This window comes from Triturus cristatus, chromosome 4_2, assembly GCF_964204655.1.
Source record: "Triturus cristatus chromosome 4_2, aTriCri1.1, whole genome shotgun sequence".
NCBI lineage: Eukaryota > Metazoa > Chordata > Amphibia > Caudata > Salamandridae > Triturus > Triturus cristatus.
The window spans coordinates 188,072,381-188,094,930 of record NC_140586.1 but is presented as its reverse complement, the minus strand read 5'-3'; the positions used below and the strand labels follow the sequence as shown (position 1 = coordinate 188,094,930).

Genomic DNA, 22,550 nt, shown 5'->3' with positions numbered 1-22,550 from the left:
ATTGCTGATGTGCCCTTTTATTGTCGAGGCCGGCCTGAGGGTTGTAGGCCCGTATTTGTCTGCACATGCTGTTAAATAAAGGTTTTAAAAAAAAAAAAAAAAAAAAAAAAAAAAGAATATTAGCACCCACAGAAATGGGAGGAATGGATGTAGATGACACCTGGTCTAAGTCACTGCTTACACCTGCATCTCGACCCTGGGGGGAAGGAGGGTTGCTTTCGACGAGGGCCATGTTTGGTATAGGCTGCCGCGGGCGGTTGACAGATTGCCTGATGTGGTCAGGCGAGTCTGTATTGAAAGTGGAAGGGTTGGTATTGCTGGGATAGTTGATAACTTATTCTGTAAGATGAAAAACTCCTTCCTCAAGTCCCCCGAAAGGGCAACTTCTTAAATGGAAGGGTGCCTAGGGACCTAGCGGTATCTATGTCCGTTTTTATTACCAATAGTGCATCGTCTATATGCTTCCCAAACAGTGTTTCTCCGTCGTAGACCATATCGAAGATCTTTGATTATACAGCCTGTCTAAAGGATGTGGCTTAAAGGCCTCCTTGGCATCTTAAGACTGCTGCTACAGCTAATTGGCAAAAGCCTGTGGAGGCGATGTTTACTGCACAACCTATAATCTCAGAGGAAGTGTGCTCACCTTCCTGGAGAATCTTTCTGGCTTTTGCCTTCCTGTCATCAGGCACTAGGTCAACGAGGCTGCCGACATTGGACCACATATATCAATTATAATTACCCAGGATCGCTAGAGAGGTGGCCACTCGAACGGTGATGGCAGACATGAGGAAGAACTACCCTATGTTGTCCAAGCACTTCTGCCTTCTTGGTCTGGTGGCGTAGAGATGGGCGTGGAAGGATTTTTGGACCGCTGTTGCAACACTTTTGAAATGAAAGAATCCAGTTTGGGATGACCTCTGAGGCAAGCGGGGGTATTCTCTGCAGCCCTGTACTTTTTGTCCACACGAGGTGGCACTGCCACCACTGTAGCCGGGTTTCTCATTATTTTAATCTCCTCTTCCTCCCAGATATAGTCAATGATGGCAATTGTTATGACTTTCTTACTTGTTCTTTGAAGTCATACAGAAAACAGTCTGATTGTTTAACGGAGGTGGGGAGGTGAAATCTTACTGCAGCCCGGTCCATTAGGTTATGAACGCCTCCGATATCAACTGTGGGAGAATCTGAAGGATATGGCAGTGGAGTCGATGGAGTGGGGACAAGGTAGTCATCCCACTAATTCCATGGGGATCTCGTCGCCTTCCCTTTCATCTACTGAAGATGTTGAGTCATCCCTTGGAGGTGCCGCTATGTTTGACAAAGGGGTAATTCGGGGCATCATAGGTGGAGGAATGTGCCTTGGAGTAGCCGGAGAGATAGGTTAAGGTGGTACTACTGGCTGCTCCTGCAGAGAGTCAGGGAACCTCTTATGTAGTCTTGCAGCATGGCTTGCCGATCTTGGTCGAGCGACATGGGCATCTGTACCTCATCATAAATGAGTTATGGATGAGCATGATATTGATGATGCTCATAATGCCTCTGGTGAGGAGCATAATACTGGTGGTAATAATGCTCTTCCTCTTCTAGGTCGCCTTCATCCTGATATTTGACCTGGAGTTCTGATGGGCTGTGTGCTGTCCCGAAGGGCCCATCATCGTCCGACTCCTCTAGGTCTGACAGGGAAAGAGGTGAGACCTTGCTAGGAGATTTAACTCTGGTCCCAAAGCTGGTTTTGTTATCCTTGCAATTCTTATAATCGATGACGGTCCCATTGAAAATGTCATTGTCAAGGTGAATTTTGGCATTGACGGTAGGAAGTTCATCGGCGACAGTGTCATGGCCGACGATGTTGCCGTCGACGATCTCGGGGGCAGCGCCGAAGTCAAAGGTGTCTTAGTAGATGACAGAATTCTTGTTGATGAGATGGGCGTGATGACAGCAGTCGTCGCCGTTGTCTTCAACGACGATAGTCTCATGGACGAAACTGAGGTGACCGTCGTAAATACTGGTGCCGTGTCGACGATGATGTTGTCGTCAATGCGGCTAGAGAGGAGTTTCATTCCTCAACATCGAAGGTTCAGTAGAGGAAGAACGTTGATGTTCCCATTTCCTCAAAGATGAAGTACTAGGTTAAGAGGAGGCCGTCTCTGTGGCGATGTATTTACTTTTCTCCTTTCTCACAGGATCTTTATGGTGAGTTGTTAAGGCCTTCCTGCCCTCCTCATATGTCCCCTGGTCAGATGATCTTGACCTTTTATGTCTCCTCCCGGACCGGTCACTGTCTTCCTCAGATGTGGTAGATTTCTGAGTGTTAGCCTTTTGTAGCCACAGAAGTAACCTCCTCCCTGACCTTTGAGGCCCTAGAGGAAAAAGTTTGACATATTTTGCACTCCTTTACCTGGTTTTAAGGGTAGAAGCAGTAAAGTCAGTCTTTATGTGGCTCATACACTTGTAACCTTTGCTTACCACAGGTTTTTAGGATCTGAAGAGGCCTTTATTAGAAGTATAAGTCATGGTAGTTGTAGGATAAATCTCAGACTCTTAGAGAAGAAAAACTGAGCAGAGCTTGGGGAGACTCCCTTCACACGACGTGCTGTAGAAAATCTAAGGGACTCACCCTCTGTTGGGAGTGTTCTGGAGGGTACTGTCACCTGACAGGTTGTAGTTTAAGTGTGGGCCTTTTTTTAAAAAGGACACAGATAGGCTATTAAACTGACTTTTCATTGGCATTATAGCCTATTATAGTGATCCATACTGCTTTACTATGGTGCCATGGGACTTCCACTTCAACGATGGGGAATGATTCAAGCATGTGAATTTATGAAAGATCCAATACTGGAGAAGCACTGACTCCTGTGGGAGTGCAAGCACTTAATCGCTGTGCTACCAAATGCACAAACAACTCTAAAATATCCTACTTGAATAAGACCAAAAATGCTGCACTTATAGATGAGACTCCGGAGACTCATGTAGGGCACAGGTGGCAGTGCTGGTATGGACCAACTAGAGAGAATGGAGCTCAGTCTTTCTTGGCAGAGTAGGTGCGCAGTAAAGCGAGAGATGAAGACAACCTAAAGGAAAAAATAACAGGTTGGCAAAGCCACCAAAAAACAGCCCATGTTTCTTCTCCAGTGGAAAACAGGACCAACTGGGAGGAGGCAAAACAGACCTACTAGAGCAGAACTGAGGCACAAGCAATCCATCATGTACCCAGGTTTAGGAGGAATGCTGCAGAAAAGGGGCAAAAGGAATACTATTCACCTGTAACAGTCACTGTCTGGCACAGACATCGTTCTAATTCTGAAGCTATCAATAAGTTCTGAGGAGAAATTTGTTGAGCTCAAAGAATGCCACGTTAATGATAGTGTGAACAAAGAACATAAGCAAACTCTCTATTAAAACACACAGAAAAATAATTAATTAACCAAAGATATGTACGCAGTTTGAGATCAATAAAAAAGACAAAAATGACAAAGCAGGAAAGAAAATATATTTGGATAATTAAAAAAACACAGAAGCGGGGGTGGCTGGCCCACACTGGGGCACTGCTGTCAGCATATCTCACTGTTGACACAGTAATCTGTAAATACCTGTACATTATCAAAACAAAGCCCCAAGTGCCCTATGTCTAGAATACATATTCTGCGTCACCCTTGAAATAATAATGAGGATAATCTATCTTTTGCTGGTCCCACAGCCACGATCTTGCCTTGTTTGTTCTGGAGAAGAAGTGTCTCTTGGCAAGTCCAGTCTAATACTCGTGAGGTAGTACCGAATTACATGGCTCCTCCCCAGGTGCCTGATTCTGGATTCCATTGCGATGTTTTCTATTTGTTGGCTTGGCGAGTGCAGCCTAAGCCCCTCGGCTCAATGAGCAGTCCTTGTCCGCAGGCCCATCAGGGTGAATGTGGCCACAGACAGCTTCTCATAAACCATAAACATGAGGGCAGCAGTGAGCACTGTCTGCAGTAGCTTGGCTTCCAGCCCCTTATAGAGCCCAAACAGCCCCAGTCGCCTGCAAAAGAAACAGACAAATGGTTACCTGTATCTTCAACGTCAGATCAGTGGGCAAGCAATATTTTGATTCTGATCACAAAGAAACCAGGGTGAAGAATTGCGTCTGAATCTGTTTTTTTCATACAAGTATATATTTGAAGATATAGGATTCAAGAGGGTAGCTAAAGGGTGAACCCTAATCTTTGTGTTCATCCAGCTGGCTTTTATTTGTTTACCCCATAGATTCCCTTTCTCCCTGCCTCCTTCTTTGAGGTGTGTTACACTGCCACCATGCAACCAGTCACTGGTTCCCCTCCTACTTCACATACCTCCCCAAACTCATTTACAGTTTCTTGCCCAGCCACCATCTTCAGTCTCTACATGGAACCTTTGGAACCTATTCACAGACAGCAAAACTATGGCACATCAATATATTCAGAGACACAAAATCTAAGAACTATCTATATCCAGAATTTCAATGTCAAGCACATACCCAGAGCTCAACCCCATAGAACTGAATTCCTCTTGTATGTCAACACCACCACCAGACAAAAACTGATTAAAATCTGGCTATCTGATATGACCCTAAATGCTTCACCTCTACACCACCACTGCTTCCTTAATGACAGAAATATTTAAAAAACACTATTCTCTCCTCTAAACACAATGTCACAAAGAAAAAAACATAGTAACTGCTTTGTCTCCTGATTTAAAAAAAAAAAATTCCTAACCCAAAAAACTTTAAAACAGTCCATGTTATCATCCTCTCTCACCTGGATGGAGGCAATGATTTGTTCAAAGGCCACCTCGACACCACACTGACCTCCCTCCCCTAAAGGTTTCCTGTAAGCTGCAGTTAGTCTCATTAAAGTTCTGAAGAAATGTAACCACATTACCCCAACACTGAAGGAGCTACACTGGCTCTTCTCTCAAAGACAGCATTATCAAGGACAGCTACATCACCTACAAGGCCACCAAAAATGGCAACACTTCATATTTGGTAGAGAAATTAACCAAATTGGACGGGCATTGTCATACCAAAGGCACAGGGCACAGCCAGAATGGAAACAAAGAAAAGAAAAAAGGAAAGCAAAACAAAGCAGGCTTTCTCCATTTACACTGACAGGATCTGGAACGAGTATGTCGGAAAGGAACTGGAAAAAATACACCTCTTCAAAGATCATTACCACCCAAGATAATAGTAACCTACCACTCTGTATAATCTTTTATGTATAAAAATGATCCGAAATTAATATCCGAGGGCTTAGGCTCGCTGCTCTAATGCTTTCTAGCTAGGTTTATGCTATAGAAATAAACAAGTTTCTTACCTTAAGTAACACTTTTTCAGGTGGATACTCCTATCTAAACACAGATGGCTCTGCTTGTGAATCTCCCCCGAGACCATACTGGAACTAGAACCCTTACAGCCACCATTCCTGAGTGCTGGCAGGTATTACCAGTGGCCTCCCTTGCACCTCTCTCCCGCCTCCAGACATGACACACATGGAGCTGAAGAAAGGTGCCACGCTTGCTCTTTTACGTTAGTTTATACTTGATTTTTTCAGAGCCACAAGACATGGAGCAATACTGAAGAATTACGGATAATGAAAGTGTGCTTCACTAACTTGGAACCTTATTATGTCTACACCATAGAACAGGGTAAAAAGGGCAGGTGGTGAAGCCTCTGTGGTTAGACAGTGTCTCTAACAGAAAGGTGTGTCACCTAATGTAAGGTACTTCTTGTTCTACTTCTAACCGCAGGTTCACCACCTTGTGAAGCAACACCAAAGCAAATGTCCCCTTCAAGGAGGAGCGGACTTTACACCAGGAATTCCAGCAGGACTGAGAGGGTAAAATGTGAATGCGAGAGACGATGCAGTAGTGCCTGAAAAGTTATGGATGAATGCCCACATTAAACCTTAGCAGATGCTTAAAACAGGAACACCCCAAACGAGGGCTATAGCACTGGCCTTTGTCCTCGTGAAATGAGCTCAAAGGCACTGGCAAAGATCCTTCTTGGCCAATTTTCAACAGTTTAATGCAAAGCATGATGCATTGCACAAAGGTCTCCTTACCCTTCCTCACACCAGGGAATCCAACAAACAGCTGCTCATCCACTGAGAACTGCTTAATCCCATCAAAGTAGAAACTAAGGGCCCACAAAGTACCCAACAGGTGCAGCCTCTCTTCATCCGTAAAGGGGTGTGACAGAAGAAGAAAGTAGAGGGCGTAAAGAACTGCCCCACATGAAAAGGTGACACCACTTTGGAAGAAAGGAAGAATGTGTCAGAAACACCAGCTTATCCGGGTAAAAGTGATATGCCAGGGGTGAGAAGGCTGAAAAGATGAGGGCCACAGCTCTAAAAGATTGATATGATGGCACTGTTCCATCATTGACCAGCGACTCAGAATAGCCACATTGTCCAGATGCCCCTGCACACCATCCCTGAGATGATGGGTCCATGGCCACTGTAATCTGTGGTTGGGGTAAGGAAAAGGGTCTGTCACACGTGAGGTGGGCATCCGTCATCCACCACTGTAGATCCTGAGCCAATTCGTCTGAAATGCTGATGTTGTTCAAAGGGAAGCCCCCAGTGCTAGGCCCGCTGAAAGAGGAAGTTCTGGCGGTGCCTTGTGCCAGTGGGCATGCAGTACCAGAAGGATACCCAAAGAAAGTTGTCCAAGAAGTCTCAAAACAGTCAGGGCCAGATCAAGAATATGCTATAAAAACATCGAGATCATATCCTTAATGTCCCCAATTCATAGGGGTGAGGGGTCTGAAAGGCATCTGACGACTCAGTGTTCAGGATGGCCTCTATAAAAGAAATCTTCTGAATAGGTTGAAGGTGAGATTTCAGTTTGTTGATCATGACGCCCATGGTGGACAGCAACAAAACAGTCACCTGTAGGTGATCCAAGTCTAGCTGTGGCAAGCTCACCCTCAGATGACAGTTGTCGATGTACTGAAATATATGTATTGCTGACCTTTGAATAGGGCTGCGATCCGCCTCATGATCTTAGTGAACACCCAAAGGGCTGAGGTAAGGCCGAAGGGCAGGACGCTGAATTTTAAATGTTCCAACACAAAAGGGTACTGTATGCAGGGCTACATGATCTACACAAGGAAGTATGCATCCTACAAAATCAAGGACACCATCAAATCCTCCGAGTCCAAAGCCAACAGGACCAGGTCAATATCAACATTTTTAATGTCTCCTACCTAAGGAAGGCGTTCAAGAAACAGAGGTTCAGGCTTGGAATCAGTCCCTCGCCTTTTGCAAGACCAGGAAGTATCTGTAATAACACCTGATACACCTTGGACATCAGTTCAATAACACCACTGACAAGACACATCTGTTTGAGCAAAAACACGGGGATGTTAGGTGCAACAACTAAGAAAGGGAGGAGTAGTAACCAAACTAAACAATTTGAGGGGCCCACAGACGCGAAATAATGGCATGTCAGCCGGAGAGGCAATATTGAATTCTGCTTCCTACTGGTCTCAGAGGCACGCCTGAGATGGAAATAAAGAGAAGGAGGAGGAGGATTGGTGGCATTAACTCATACCACAACCTGTTCTCTTGGAGCTATGAAAGGACTGGGCTGGCTGTTAGGACAGGCTCTGAGGTTGCCTCTGGTGCTAAGCAAGTCCTACATTGATTTTTTGTTATTGCTGGTGGAACTGGTGAGCTATGGAGAGCATCCCCAGAAAACCAGCATTTTTCTGCTATGCCTGAAGCACTGTATGTTGTAATTCACCTTCTCAACAAACAATTTGGGCAAAGGTGGGGTGGGCAAAATCTCACTCGCCATACCACAGAGGAAATGGGTGCAGTAACTGAAGAGGCACACAGAGTTCAATAACCAGTGTCTGGCAAGCTAAAGTGAATACTTTTTTTGCCCATAGAGTGAATTTGCTTGGACTCCCTGTCCAGTAGCGCAGTTGGGAATGAGTGTTAACTGAGACTACTAACAATCTTGGGTGACACTACTTGAACAATAAGGCTCTCAGAAGTCAGATGCTGCATGAGGAAATTTCAAATCACCAGACGCAGGCCTATGCTGCTGAGCAGTGGTTGTGTTACTGGTTGGGCTGAGCAAGGTCTGGACTACAGCGCCATGAAGGACATCCAGCAGCGAAAGAGGAGCTTTCCTCATTTGGGTTCCCTAAGCGTACATTTAACTCAGTTAAAGGCACAGAGTCTAGGCACTGGCCTTTTGGAGATAACGCTATAGGTCAGCTTCAGTGTAATCTGAAGCATGCACACACACAGATCCTTAACATTGGTACTTTCTGAGTACATTACCTGAGCCCCAGAAGTGTTGTGAAAGTACTTCTGTCTAAATTAATTGACTGCAGCAGGTAACCTATCATGATTTCCTGCATTTACAGTTGAGAGCCTCTCTTTTTTTTTTTTGCAACAAATTTTATTAATTTTCTCCAGTTACAGCATATAAAGAGAAAGAATTTGCTTTCTGTATAGCAGGTTTTCACATATATACATAGTAGCGATATGAATTGTCTTTTGTTACATCACATTTCGTCATTGTGCCGCATTTACAATCGCTTATTGACCTGGCTATTCTGCCTGAGTCCTAATGTGCCTCCTCTTCCCACCCTGCTAATACATCAGTAGTACTATTCTCCTGGGTGAAAGTAAAACCAGTTAACAACGTTTTTCTTGAAAACACCCCACCCCCCTCCCCTGCTGACGGGCCTTCTGCGGTATAGAGACTTAAGTATGCAGCGTTAGGACTAGAGTGTGAGTTGTGGAGGCTGGGTGTTGTGTGCTTGCTTAGGTAGGTAGGTGCTAGAGGTAACTACAAAATACACTTATACTGCGAGCCAATGTCACCTCGGGTTTGGACACTAGGTTGGGGGTGTACAGTTTAGAGCCTCTCCAGGCAGAATATCTGGACGCTTCTACTGTACCAATTGTCCAAAAAAGGTGACCGGAAAGAACAAACTGGTAGGCAGAGAGCTTTTTAGAAAGATAGGCGGTGTGCAGCGTATCTAAGCAAGCACAATGTATCTTTGTACACCCAGAATGATAATAGTGAAACTGCAGGCTCCATGTAGCAGGGCCCACTTCAGGCTCCCTTTACAATAGCCTGCTTACCTGGAGTGCCATGCTACAGTGGCTACATATGCAATGCACAAAATAGCAATTGTGTCAATGGTGAAGTTGAACATGAAAGTTGATGTCCTATACAATCTAGGTGAGCCCATCTCTAGAGTGCTGAGGTATCCATCCAGGGTCCAGTCTGATTCACTCGCAATGGAGCGTGAAATATGTTTGAGGGAAGGGCTAGCTTTGCAATCTGAGTTGGAATGAGGAGTAGTGATGAAAGCCTTTCAAGCCTGTCTAAAAGAAACCGAGAATTCACAATCTGTGGACAGAAGAGTTCAGAAGGGTAAGAGCTTACTTACCTGCACCTCCGGTTCTCCAGCATTGGCAACTTTCATAGAATCCCATGCTTGAAGTATTCCCTTTTGCCAGTCTGGGAACTTTCTGTAACAATGTTAATATGGCAGTAAAAACCCTACACTCAATATCATTAAACATTTCATAGGTCTTTTGTAACCTATCCACCTCAAAGATTATCCAAACTACATCCAATCAGGGACCAGCACCCCCAAAAAGTCCCATGTCAGATCCTTTCACCACTCAGATTTTCTAGCTTTGCAACAAGTTTGTATTCGCCTTTATTGGAGGGTGGATGGCATGTGAATCTAAAAGATGACAATGTTAGAGAACTGAAATAGCAGGTAACTTTCCTTCTCCATGATTGGATCTTTCATAGATTCAAATACTCCAATTAAGATCATATTCCAACAAAGTGGCTGGCGGACATTAGGCTCACCTTATGCAAACTGTTCCCTGAGCACTGTCCTTCCCACGGCTGCATCTGTGTTGGTGTCCACATCAATGCAGTAATCAGTTCAATTTACGTTTATTTAGACCATTGGCCCTCAAACCTTACATATATAATTAAAATACATCTAAAACTGCATAACTTTAAATACACTAAACACATCTTAAAACACATACAATTAATACACCCTCCATTAATTAATTAATTATTGGTGGCTTAAAACTCATTTAAAACCAATAAGAAGAAGTGCCTTCACTCTTTGCATGAACTTCCCAATAGCAACGGCAATGCCTAAGTGGCTCAATTCAGTCACCAACGTTACAGCCTGGGCCCTAGATTTATCTCATATTTCCTAAAAATCGGTCTTAAAAGCATAATTCGAATATCAAAAAACTTCTGGCAATCTATTAAAATATGTAACAAGTCACATGAAGTGCCCAAAGTGCAAATACATCTTCCCATCTTATCAATGGTTGAACTTTTTACCACATTATTTACATAACACGGGTTTATCCCAATTCTTACCCTTAAAACCTCTCTTCGCAAACGGCAATCGGGTAACCTGTCAACGTAGGGAAAGCATTGTTCATTTTTCCATGCCATAGTCATAAAGTGTACTGAGGTTTTATTCGCAAGGTAGTTTTGATCATGTGCCTGCGATATTTCGTTCCCCAACATCCTAAGTACCTTCTTATCACAATTAATCATATAAGTGATGGGGCACAATTTGACCTTCATCGTAGAACATAGTTTCGTCATGATAGCTCTAGACTCTTTTGCCCATTTTAATTCACTGTTCTGAATTTCGTTTTTACACCATTGTGATATTTTGGTGTTCTCACCTACTCCTAGGCGTTGCCAAAAACGGAGAAGAGCCATACTGGCTAGAATGCCCCATGAGGTCAGTCCTAATTCAAGTCTTATGGCCTGTACCATTGCCGACAAGGGGAGTGAGAATCGGTTTTTTAAACATTTGCCTTCCTCAATATCCCAGCCCTGTTTGCCGCTCAAGTATAGAAGTTGCGCGCCATACAGAAACTGTGGCGGTACCATGGCAGAGTAAGCTCTTAACACTGGTCTATCTGATATCGCACCGTAGGTTTTGTTAAACAATTTCAAACCGCTAATTGATGCTGATGTTCTTAATTTTAACGCATCTAGATGGGTATGCCATTTCAAATTTCTTTCAATCCACATTCCCAGATACCTATATGCTGTGACTGTTTCTACTTTCTCGGTCCCCAAAAACCATACAAACCCAGCTTTGCTCCGGCCAAATCTCAGGGCTTTAGTCTTGTCCATATTAACCACAAGTTTTTTCTTGGAGCAATAATCGTTAAATATCTTTAGTTTCCTCTGCAGGCCGATTTCTGTCTGATCCATGATCACCAGGTCGTCCGCATAGAGCAAACATGCAATATGCTTACCATCTTGTTTTGGGCTTGCCCCGTTGGCGGTCTCTAGGGTCGATGGCAAATCTGCCAAGAACAAGGAAAAAAGCAGGGGGGCCAATACACATCCCTGCCGCAATCCATTTCCAATCTCAATCTTCCTGGTTAAACTTCCATCCACATCTAAAATTATCTGGCCCAATTCTTTGTGTGGAGCATTTGAACCAGACTTAGCAAATCTTTTGGGATACCATAGCTAACCGAACAAACAATGCAGTAATGCATTGTTTGTTCGGTGCCGTATGACCAGATAAGAGCGGGCTTATCAAGGTCCTACTCATCATATATTCATCTTCGATATAGGAGCCCTAACACGAGAAAGGGTACTCTTGGAAACATTTGCACATAAGGTTGTATATATTGCCACGGAGTTGGTGATATGATTCTTCGTCATAGAAATCGTGTTATTTATTTATGTTTATTTATAAAGTTTTATATAGCGCTAACAAGATCCCGAAGGATATCAGAGCGCTTTACAAAGAATGGAAGGAAGGACACAAATCCAATATCGAACATCAAGTAAGAATACAAAGCAGGAATAATCGCATAATTCCCAGACAAATGAATCAGGGAGAGTAATGCAAAAAACAGGTTTATAGCAAGCTCCAAAGGGGGCAAACCATGCGGAAAAGAAGAGCATAGATCAAATATCGACAACAAGTAAGAATACACAACATGAATAATCGCTTGATTCTCAGACAAATGTATCAAAGAGAGAGATACAATAAGCAGGAAAGTAGCAGGCTACAAGGGGGGCACACAATGCAGTAGAGAAGAGCAGCATCACATGAAGATACAATGGATGTAGAATCAATGATGCCGAAGCCTTGAAAAAGTCCTGGGGGGATGAAACACGTGTCGGCTGCAGTGTTTGTTGATGATTTGAGGACATTTGCAAACACAACATCGGATTGGATTTGACTCTACCACGCAGACTCAAGACGAGTTTAACTTTTGACTAAATTGATTAATGTGTGCTTGTTTGCTTGTATTTGCTGTTCACAGCAATGCAGTAATGCTTGGCGAAAGCATGTGTTGTCTTCCATGTTGTTGCTTTGCAAATATCTTTAAAAGAAAGTCCAGCACAGAAGGCTGTTGTCATTGCCAAAGCCCGTGTGGAAGGTGACTTAACTGTTTCTGTTAAGTCTATTCATTAGATCATGTGACTTTGCAATACATACAGCAATCCATCTTGCTAGGGTCTACTTGGTTATTAGATTGCAATAGTTTTACTAAGCCAAAAGCAAAAAAAAATTGGTTTGATTTTCTGAAGTCTTTTGTCGCACTTAAGTAAAACTTAAGACTTCTAATTACATCTAACTAATGTAAGTATCTTTCTGCTGCTGACGTCAGAATAGGAAAGAACACAAGTACAACTATTTTCTGTTGCATACGAAATGAGGATGGAACCATACAAATACATTTTGGATTGACTGTCAAATCACTTTATCCCTTGACAAATGTAAAAATGGCTCCTTACGAGAGTGCTTTTAATTCACTTGCACTCCTAGCAGCGGGGGTGGCTAGATGGAAAGCTGTTTTCCAAGAGATATGTAGGATAGTTGCCTTGTGGATCTGTCCAGATTGTAGGCACATTAAGGATGCCAACATTGTATTTAGTTGCCATTATGGAGCCACTTTGATTTGGAGTAAACATCCTGAAACGCCCCGTAGTAAATTCTTTTGTTATTCTTCAAGAAAATAAAGACAACTTCTTAGATATTGTTAACATTCGTGAAATTGCTGCTAGATGTACTTTAACTGACGTAAGTGAAAGACCAGCTTTAGCTAAGCTTGGCAGGAACTTTGCGTTTATCACTCTTGTTACCATATGAATGGGAGAAAAGGCGTAAGGGAACTTTGATAGAGACTTGTAACCGCATATTCCTCATCTTTTGAGTACTTCCCCAGGTGTCAGACTGGATCCGGAAATTTTTCAGAAATACCTCTGTGCGCTGTCAGGTGGCGCCATGCGGCTCCGCACGATTTCTTTCTGCTCGGGAAAGGACGTGTAGAGCCAATATCGGTGCCACTCCAGCACGGACGTCAGTTCCTTTCTTTCCACGCCACCTGATGCGGATCCAGAGCTACCTTTTGCCTCTTTCGAGACCCATTTTACCTCAATTTTACAGTGTGCAACGGAAATTACACCTCCCAAGATAACAGGTTTTAAACCTTGTAGCAACTGTCACAGGTTTGCCAGTGGTACCTGGGGTTAGCCAATTTCTCCAAGGCTTACAGTGACTGTGTGTCAATGAATCTGAAGGCCGTCCAGGACCGTTGTCACGATTCGCTCCCTGCGCTCTCACGCCCACCACCAGGGGGCTGCACAGTGGGACTTCCTGTGTTCTAATCAGTTGCCAGACACTACCCTGCATGCATATCCTGACTTTCAGCCATTTGGACACTATTTAAGAATTGATATCCATTTCCAATCCATTCCGGGTTTTGTGGAAGCCAGTCTGCTCATGCTGGAAATTCCATTACCTATAATCCCCTGCTCACTACTTCGTCTCCACCCCTGCAGGCCAAGGATGGGTGGAGGAATTCAGCTCACCTGTGGGTGGCTGCTGCTAGCCTGCTCACACCTGATGCACATGATTACTGTGAACTTTTAAGCCCCAGCTCCCTTCAGTCCAGCGTTGGTCATTGTAGCTGTGTACCGGTGAGACCGATCCTTGTTTTGTGAGCTTTTGATATTCCAAGTCCCTGTTCCTAAATCGCAACTATTCCTTGTTCCGGATTAGTACTGCTTACAGTGCTATCTTGATTCCTGAGCTGTAGCTTTTCCTTGTTCCTGAACTAGCACTGCCTTCAGTGTTTCCTTGATTCCTGTTCCTGAGCTATAGTATTCCTTGTTCCTGAATTAGCACTGTCTTCAGTGCTACCTTGACTCCTGATCCTTGGCTATTACTTGTTTCTTGATTCCTGAACTAGTAATATTTAATGCACCATTGAATCTGCTCTCCTGTATTTTCCTTGTCCCCGTTCCTGCTTTTCTTTTCATTACCTCTGTTTCTGTCCTTAGCTGCTGTCTTCCTGTTCTACTGTCTTGCTTCAAGTTTCCTTGTCTGTTTGTTACTTGCTTTCTTCTGAGTGTGTCCTCGTTTCCCTTCTTTCCTGTTAAGCACTCTTCCTTGCTAGCTCCTTCTCTGCTGTGCTAGTATTTAGTTCTACACCCTTGCTCTTACGGCCTTGCATGTTCCTGTTTGATTGCCCGGATCCGTTGGCACAGCTGACTACCTAGGTGGTGTTTCTTGTCTACTGTGACTATTGTCCATGAGTTACTCTTATAACATTACCATATGTATCAGCTCCACAGACCCTGCCTTTGCATGTATATCCTTTAAGTGGGTATTTGCAGTCAAGAGTCTGTAACAGCAATTGTGGATGAGGAACTTACTGAGCTTGAGTCTTACCATGGGAGCGCCCGAGTGCTTTACCCCACATTCCCTTTATTGTTAATGTTGATATATATGTGTGTGTTTAGCACGTCCGCTCTGGGTGTAGTGATTCTGAATGCTAAATTGCCTCTTGAGTGCCTATCCTTTCTGAGACTTAGATATGTGCTGGACAACAGACGCTTTGACGCCGTACTGGAAAAAATTGGTGTCACCAGACCTTTTTGGGCAGTTGATGGGAAGTGAAATATAGATTTAACCCAAGAGAAGGCACGTTTCGATGTAAGCGGGGCATTTTAATTAAGGACAGAGGCTTTTCCTGGTTAGAAGACACGAGTGCTCAAAACTGGGAGAGAAAGTTGACAGATCATCATTTGACTCTCCAGGAGGAGAATGGCAGGGAAGAATCTGCCTTAAAAATCCATTTTATTATTAGAAAAAGTGCATCGACCCGAACGGATTACAGAATTAGCAGTCCGAGAGGAATGGAAATATTCATTTAAGATATACAATTCCCCGTTTTGGGAGAAATTGTTTGCCCACAATGATCAGGCCAATTTATAAAGGCAAATTTACTATAGAGGCCATTGAAAAGCCTTAAATCTTGACAAGTAAGATACTACACTCAACACGATAGCAAAAATTTGCAATATTACTTGGAGGAGGATTAAATGCCCGATTAAAAGTCCTGAAGAAGGTGGTCTTTAAAACCATTACACCAACCACCGAAACGCGTCGGCGCCAGTGTGTTTTGAATCCACGCATAAGAATTTCTGGGACAGAATAGAGCGTTAATCTACAAGTTCTTCTATTTTTATTGACGTGGGATCAATTTATTCAACAGCCAATGTAGGATTGTGCAAAAAGGGTCTCCTAGTGTTTTCTTCTGGACTGTATTGTGTATATTTTTGATTTTGTATCTTTGTGAATTTTATATTATTGTGCATTACAGTGGTATTCCATTGTATGCAATGAATACATTTTATCGAGATTTGCACAAACCTTGTATCTTATTTTAATTCCTTGTTTTTTTAGAATTTTTACTGAATAATAACTCATTTATTAACGCTACATCTCGATTTGGGGTATATATTTGCCAACAATGTTAAATGGTATTGACTGTATAACTGGAGTGAGTATAAGTGTGAATGGAATGTAAGTTGTTTAAATTCAGGTCTTTTTTGGATTAATCCAAGGGAAGCCTGACTTTACTACTGCTTTCTGAGACTTAGCCATCTTGTGCCCTTATACAAACTTCCCTTTTGGATCCCTTTTCTCCTCTGACTTCCTGTGTGATCATGGGCAGAGCTGTACTCCTTTTTCTGCTTACATTTTCTACCCAGTCACCAGTCCCTGACAGAGTCCCTGACACTTGTAAGTGTCCCGGACTGAGTCCGGACACCGTGAGGTAAAGTGACACATTGCAAAGTATCGAAATACCCTGCGTCTGGACTGGTCCACGTTCATAAGCCAGTCCTGAGGACGATCGTAGTCATGCTACAAATCTTTGGATAAGTCCAAGAAAAACCATAAAAAACCCAAGGGGTACTTAGCCTTTTCGCCCCACTCTTGTACCCCTGATAGGCACAAGGGCATTGCCATGCCTCAAGTGGTCGCTCCCGAAGTTTGTCGACGTCGAAGCCAATCCTGGAACTTGTCCCAGAACATGTTTCCGGGGCCATCTGCAACTCTGAGGCAGATCTAGGAGTTCAGCAGGGCCATGCTGCAACTCCTTGGATCCCTTCTGACTCCCCATGACGCGCCTGTGGGCCCTACGGAAACAAGAGATCCTCTTATCTGGGATACCACTGGCAGGTTCGCCCTCAGTGGCAGTTGGACCCTCGGATACTGCCGCCGGCCTCTACCGGCATCTTTGCTGACTCCACCTCTGGCTCTATGTCCCACACCAGTTCCCGGCAGACTCCACTGATACCGAAGGGCAAGGCGCATCCTATTATTCTCTACAACTCGGCTCTACCCCAAATTCGACCAAGGCCACACTCGCTGGCCAGCGAACCACAGCTTTTGCCACTTCATCTGAGCTGCTTAACATCCTGGTTTTGCAGGGCAAGTCTCATTTGCTGCATTCCTTGCTTGGGACGGACTCTAAAAAGGAGTATGATGCGGCAGATGCATTTGGGCAACGTTACAATGAAGACAACTGATTTGAGGACCTACAGGATGCCAGTGTCCTTGACACCTCTTCTGACATTGGCCTAGTCTCGCCCTAGGCTCGGCAACTGAGGAAAGTGACTCCTTTGTGAGGTCATGAAGAGGGCGGCCAATGCTCTCTATCTCCAGCTCCCCAAATTGGAGGTCAAGAACTACGTTCTAACCTAAGTCCTGAAGATGGGACAAACCAATACTGAGTCACTGCTACCCTTTCAAGAGGCCCTCACTGAACGCCGGCCTGGGCCCAACCTCATTCTAGTTCACCTGTGAAACGCCAGTTTGTGTGGTGCCACGGCACTGCCCCCAGCGATACCGCTTTTTTTGACTCAGCACCCCTCCCCTGGGAGTCTGGTGGTGCAAGCTTCCACAAGCCAGACAACCCTGAATGCTTTCTTGACGACTCCCTTGGAGAGGGAGTCTAAGACGTTAGAGAACTTTGGGAGTCTAAGACGTTAGAGAACTTTTGGAAGAAGTTATTTTCTCCCACAAGTCTGGCCCTCCAGTTGGTCAATGCCAGTTTCATTTTGGGCCACTATTCCCACACTCGCTGGGATTCTATCACTCAAGTCCTCCCAAGTTTTCTGGGAAACCTTTGTCATGTACTGACCCAGGACACTCAGGATAGCCGAGACACTGCTAAATTTACCATCCGGTGTTACCTGGATTCCACGTATTTCATTGGACGAGCCAATGGTACTAGCATCGCTATACACAGCCATGCCTGGTTGAGACTGCACACCTGTCTCCTTATCAGGCGCTCCCTTTCATTGGAGCCATGATGGACCCAGTCCAATTTTGTGCCTTTCCTCTGGACAGGAGAGTCCGTGACATTCAGAATATGATTCCAATCTTTAATGCTCTGTCCTGGATTTGAGTGAGATCGGACTGATGGCTTTCTTATTACTGCTGGTCAAGCACATCAGATGGCATATGCAGGCTCTGCAGTGGGATGTGAAGTCACAATGAGCCCAACATCAAGGTGATCTCTCCAACCACGTCCAGTTCTCAGAGAAGACAGCAAAGGATCTGAAGTGGTGGGCGCTCGACCACGATTGGGTCAGTGGCAGACCCTCTCCTTACCCCACCCAGAGCACACAGTGGTGACCAATGTCTCCCTCCTGCCAAGTTCTGGCCACCTGGGAAAGGTGGAGATCAAGAATCTAGAGTAAGGGGAGGAGCCTAGCGCGCAACCAAGATGGCCGCGTAGGTGCGAGGCTCCCGAGGACCTCCGCAACCTCCTACGTTTATCCTGTCTTCATCCTGCATCGGTTGAGGGGACTGTGTCGGTGAGCCTGAGCCGAGGTGGTACCCGTTTCCCGTTTTCGAATCGGACCTCGGGTGCCGGAGTGAGCACCGATTGAAGTTTGCGGCCTACTTCTCTCCTGACCCCGGATTCGCGTTTGGGGGCGACCCGGTGGCAAAGTGAACAACAACGGCGGGCTGGGCCTGGCGAGTCGCGTACCCCGCACTTTCACTTTCACTTTCGCGCCCCCTCGCTGTCTTTGCAAGTGGGATCGCGGCGCTCCTTGTGTTGGGTTGGCCTCGCTGGGAGGCCCTGCCTGCCTGCCTGCTGTGGCCCGCTCCGCCATCCTGGGGTGGCCCCCCGGAGCTCGTGGCCTTGATTGCTTGCTTTTAACTGCGTGGCTGGTGAGGGTGTGAGACCCGCGACGATGGCCACGAAACAAGATGGAGATCGGTTGAAGGCCAAGTCGACCCGGCGTGGTGCCGCACATCAGGCCAACATCATGGACCGCTACACCCTCCCGAAGGGATCTCCCGGTGGACCGCACAAGTCCTCTGAGTGCCCCCCGGATGCCCCGGATTTGCCCACAGATCTGACTCTGCAAGACGTCATGGGCGCCATTGCTGAGATGAAGGCCTCGGTGGGCCAGCGGTTTGACACTTTAGCGCATAAAATCGACGCGGTCCTCGTTGATGTCAACCTGGTGAGAGCTGACCTCTCGAAGACTAACGACCGGGTCGATTCTTTGGCCCACACCGCGTCGGGCCTCACGACTGAGGTGGCGGCCCTTCAAACGGAGGTACACCGGCTTCGTCAGGCGAGTGCGCTCACGGATCGGCGCCTGGAGGATTCCGAGAGCCGGGCCCGGAGGAATAATATCCGCATCATCGGAGTACCTGAGGGACGGGAGGAGTCGGCGGCGGATCTTTTTGTGGAGGACCTGATCACTACCCATCTCCAGCCTCGGGGACTGAGTAAGTTTTTTGCCGTGGAGAGGGCTCATAGAGTTCCCGGGGGAAGGCCGAAGGTCGGAGCCCCTCCGCGGCCTCTTATTGCCCGTATTTTTAATTTTCGGGACAGGGATGCGATTCTGCAAGCCTCCAGACTGCAAGGGCCGATCAAGCTGGAGAACATGGAGGTGAACTTTTATCCTGACTTCACCCAAGCGGTCCAGAAGCAGAGACTGAGCTTCTTGGGCGTCAAGCGGCGGCTTCGGGACATGAACTTAAAATACGCCATGCTCTTCCCGGCCAGGCTGCGGGTGGAGGTGGATGGTCGCACTCACTTTTTTGACCGTCCTGAAACGGCCAGGGACTGGCTGGACACTTTGTCTGGGGGTCGGGATCGGGATGGCGGGGGGGGGCTGCGGGAGGAGAAGGCCCACTGGACCGGGACTGAGGTGTTGATACTGGGACTCACTCTGGACGAAGATGCTGCCGCTTTCGGCCAAGCTTAGGGTCTCTCGTTTTTTGTACTCGTTCCCCCTCCTTTGTAGGTGGTGCGGGGTCTCGAAGGGGTACTCTTTCCTCCTCTAGGGGGTTTACCTAGTTTCAACTATATAGGGGCGACAGGCACACTGCAAGTTGGGGGGGCTGTTTGGGCTCATGCAGGGGTGCAGGGAGGGGGGAGTTTTGTTGGGGCGGTTGGGTTGGGGTGGGGTGTTGTTCATTTGTACCACAAGGCAAAAGTATCGTTGTGTTATTCCCAAAGTGCTCTCGGGGGGACGAGTGATTGCTTTCGTTTATGATGGGGGGTAGGGGACTGAGTCTTTTGTCCTGGAACGTTAATGGACTGGGGGACAGGATAAAACGAGGTGTGGTCCTGCAGTTCCTGAAACGAATTTCACCTGACATAGTTTTTCTGCAGGAGACGCACCTCATTGGCAACTCCTTTCGTGCTATGAACCGACGGGGCTACCGCCTCCTGGCCCATTCGGGCTTCACGTCTGGTTCAAGGGGTGTGGGCATCATGGTCAAGACCTCGCTCCCGTTGGAAGTTGATGAGGTGCTCCATGATGACAGGGGACGTTACACGGTTCTGGTGGGTAGAATGGAGGGCAGAGTGATTATTTTTGTTTCTGTCTATGTCCCGCCAGGGTTGCAGACGACCACCTTTGCGGATCTGGGGCGCCTCCTCCTTGGCCTTCCGGAGGGGATTCTGGTGGTTGGGGGGGATTTTAACGCTGTGGTTTCCGGAACTGAGGACCGTCACCCCCCTAGGGATCTCCCCCGTGCCCAAGCGTGGTTGTCTGGCCTCTTGGATACCTTGGGGCTGGTGGATTGTTGGCGTTTGAAACATCCTATGCAGAAACAGTACACCTTTCATTCCGGGGCCCATGGCAGTCTCTCAAGGCTAGACTATGTCCTGGTGCCGGCGGTGCATGCGGGGAGGATCGGGGAGGTGCGCCATTTGGCGCAGGATATTTCAGACCACTCCCCGCTCTTATTGCACTTCGATATTCTCCCGAGGGGAGAGGGTAGGGTGGTCCCGATTAATCCCTGGTACCTGCGTGACCCCACCATTCGCGCAGAGTTGGTTAAGTCCCTTAAGCAATATTTTGATGATAATGTGGGGTCGGTGTCATCGGCGGTCTCGCTATGGGAGGCATTTAAGACGGTGATTCGGGGGGATGCCCTGTCCCTTATTTCCCATTCCCGGAGGCGCGAGCGGGAGGAGGTGACCCGTGTTGAAACTGAAATAACTGAGTTGGAGGGCACCTCGAATGTGGGGTGATGGATGACAAATTACATGTTCTCCGACTCAAGCAGGCGGCCTATAAGGCCCTCGTCACAGAGGCGGCCAGGGGCCTCAGCAGAGAGCAACAGGGGAGACTGTATGATGTGGGTGATAAGGCTGGGAAATTGATTGCGTGGCTGGATAAAAAGGAGAGAGCGAGTCGAGTTGTTCCGTCGATTGAGAAACTGGATGGTGTGTGTGTCACTGAACCGGAAGAAATTGTCGATTGCTTTGCAGAATATTTCCGTGGGGTGTATTCCCCGGTGTCCTCCCGCTCGGAAGAGGATTCCCATGCCCTGCTTAGGGATATCGCGCTGCCTTCCCTTTCGGAGGAGGACAGAGTGTTGTTGGACGCCGCCCCAACCTCTGAGGAAATTGCCCTCGCCATACGCTCGGTCGCTTCCGGCAAGGCCATGGGTCCTAATGGTCTTCCCATCGAATTGTACAAGCTGCGACCGGATACGCTGGCGCCGCATCTCCGTGCGATGTTCCTCGCGGCCCGTTCGGCGGGTTCCCTCCCGCTAGACCAGCGTCTGGCTACTATCATGGTTATTCACAAGGAGGGGAGGCCGCGGGACCGGGTCACGTCCTACCGGCCTATTTCGCTGCTGAATGCGGAGCCCAAAATTCTCGCCAAGGTGTTGGCTAATCGGCTGGTTGGCGTGGTGTGCGATTTGATTCACCAGGATCAGTCCGGCTTTATCCCTCATCGCAACACTGCGCTTAACCTGCGGCGCTTACATGGGGTGCTCGCGCGTGTCCCGTTTATACGGGAACCGGCCATTTTGGCATCCCTGGACGCCACTATGGCGTTTGACACACTCGAGTGGCCATATATTTGGGCGACACTGGCGAAGTTTGGGTTTGGCCCGGGATTCATCGGTTGGGTGAAATTGTTGTACTCTGGACCGCTGGCGCAGGTGGTTGTGAACGGTAGAGTGTCGGCTCCGTTTGAGCTGGGCAGGGGCACGCGCCAGGGCTGCCCATTATCGCCGCTCCTCTTCGCGCTTGCCTTGGAGCCCCTGGCGGAGTGGCTGCGGTGGCATCCTTCTATTCGTGGTCTCCGATGGACCCCCGAGTATGAGGACCGCGTATCTCTTTACGCTGATGATATTCTTCTGTACCTGGCTTCCCCACGTAAATCACTGATAGTACTGGTTGATGTATTGCACTCATTTGGCCTCAACTCCGGCCTGGTCATCAACTGGGCTAAATCGTGTGTGTATGTCCTCTCTGGGGAGGATCCTATCCTTCCGCGGGGTTGTCCTATCCAGATCGCCCCGCGGGGATTTAGGTACCTGGGTGTCTTCATTACCCTGGACGCGGAGGCCCGATATAAACAGAACTTGCTTCCCCCCCTCCAGCGCCTGAAGGAGGACGTCGCGCGTTGGAGGCGCTTGCCGCTCTCGCCGCTCGGCCGGGCGGCATTGTTTAAGATGATGTCGCTGCCACGTTTCCTGTACGCTTTGCAGAATACAATGGACGTTGTCCCGGCGCGCTACTTTCGCGAGGTGGAGAGTTTGCAGCGCCGACTGTTCTGGGAGGGTAGGCCGCGTATCGCCCTGGCGAAGCTGACGCTCCCGTGGTACGACGGGGGGGTTGCCCTCCCAGATATCAAGCGATATTACTGGGCCTCCCAGCTGGCTGCGATCAATCACGGCCTTTACGGGCCCG

General features: G+C 47.1%; 1 protein-coding gene across 7 annotated transcripts in view; it reads right to left on the bottom strand.

The window, feature by feature from the left end:
* Nucleotides 1-3,468: 3,468 nt before the first annotated feature.
* Nucleotides 3,469-22,550, bottom strand: part of SLC25A17 (solute carrier family 25 member 17) — a 218,145-nt gene continuing 199,063 nt past the window's right edge. For all 7 annotated transcript variants that reach the window (XR_014960567.1, XR_014960566.1, XM_085601064.1 and 4 more), the window contains one exon: nt 3,469-4,015. Coding sequence is in view for 5 of the 7 variants with exons in the window: in XM_085601064.1 (XP_085457190.1) it covers nt 3,868-4,015 (148 nt within the window). In the remaining 2 variants the exon portion in view is untranslated. The remainder of the gene's footprint in view (nt 4,016-22,550) is intronic.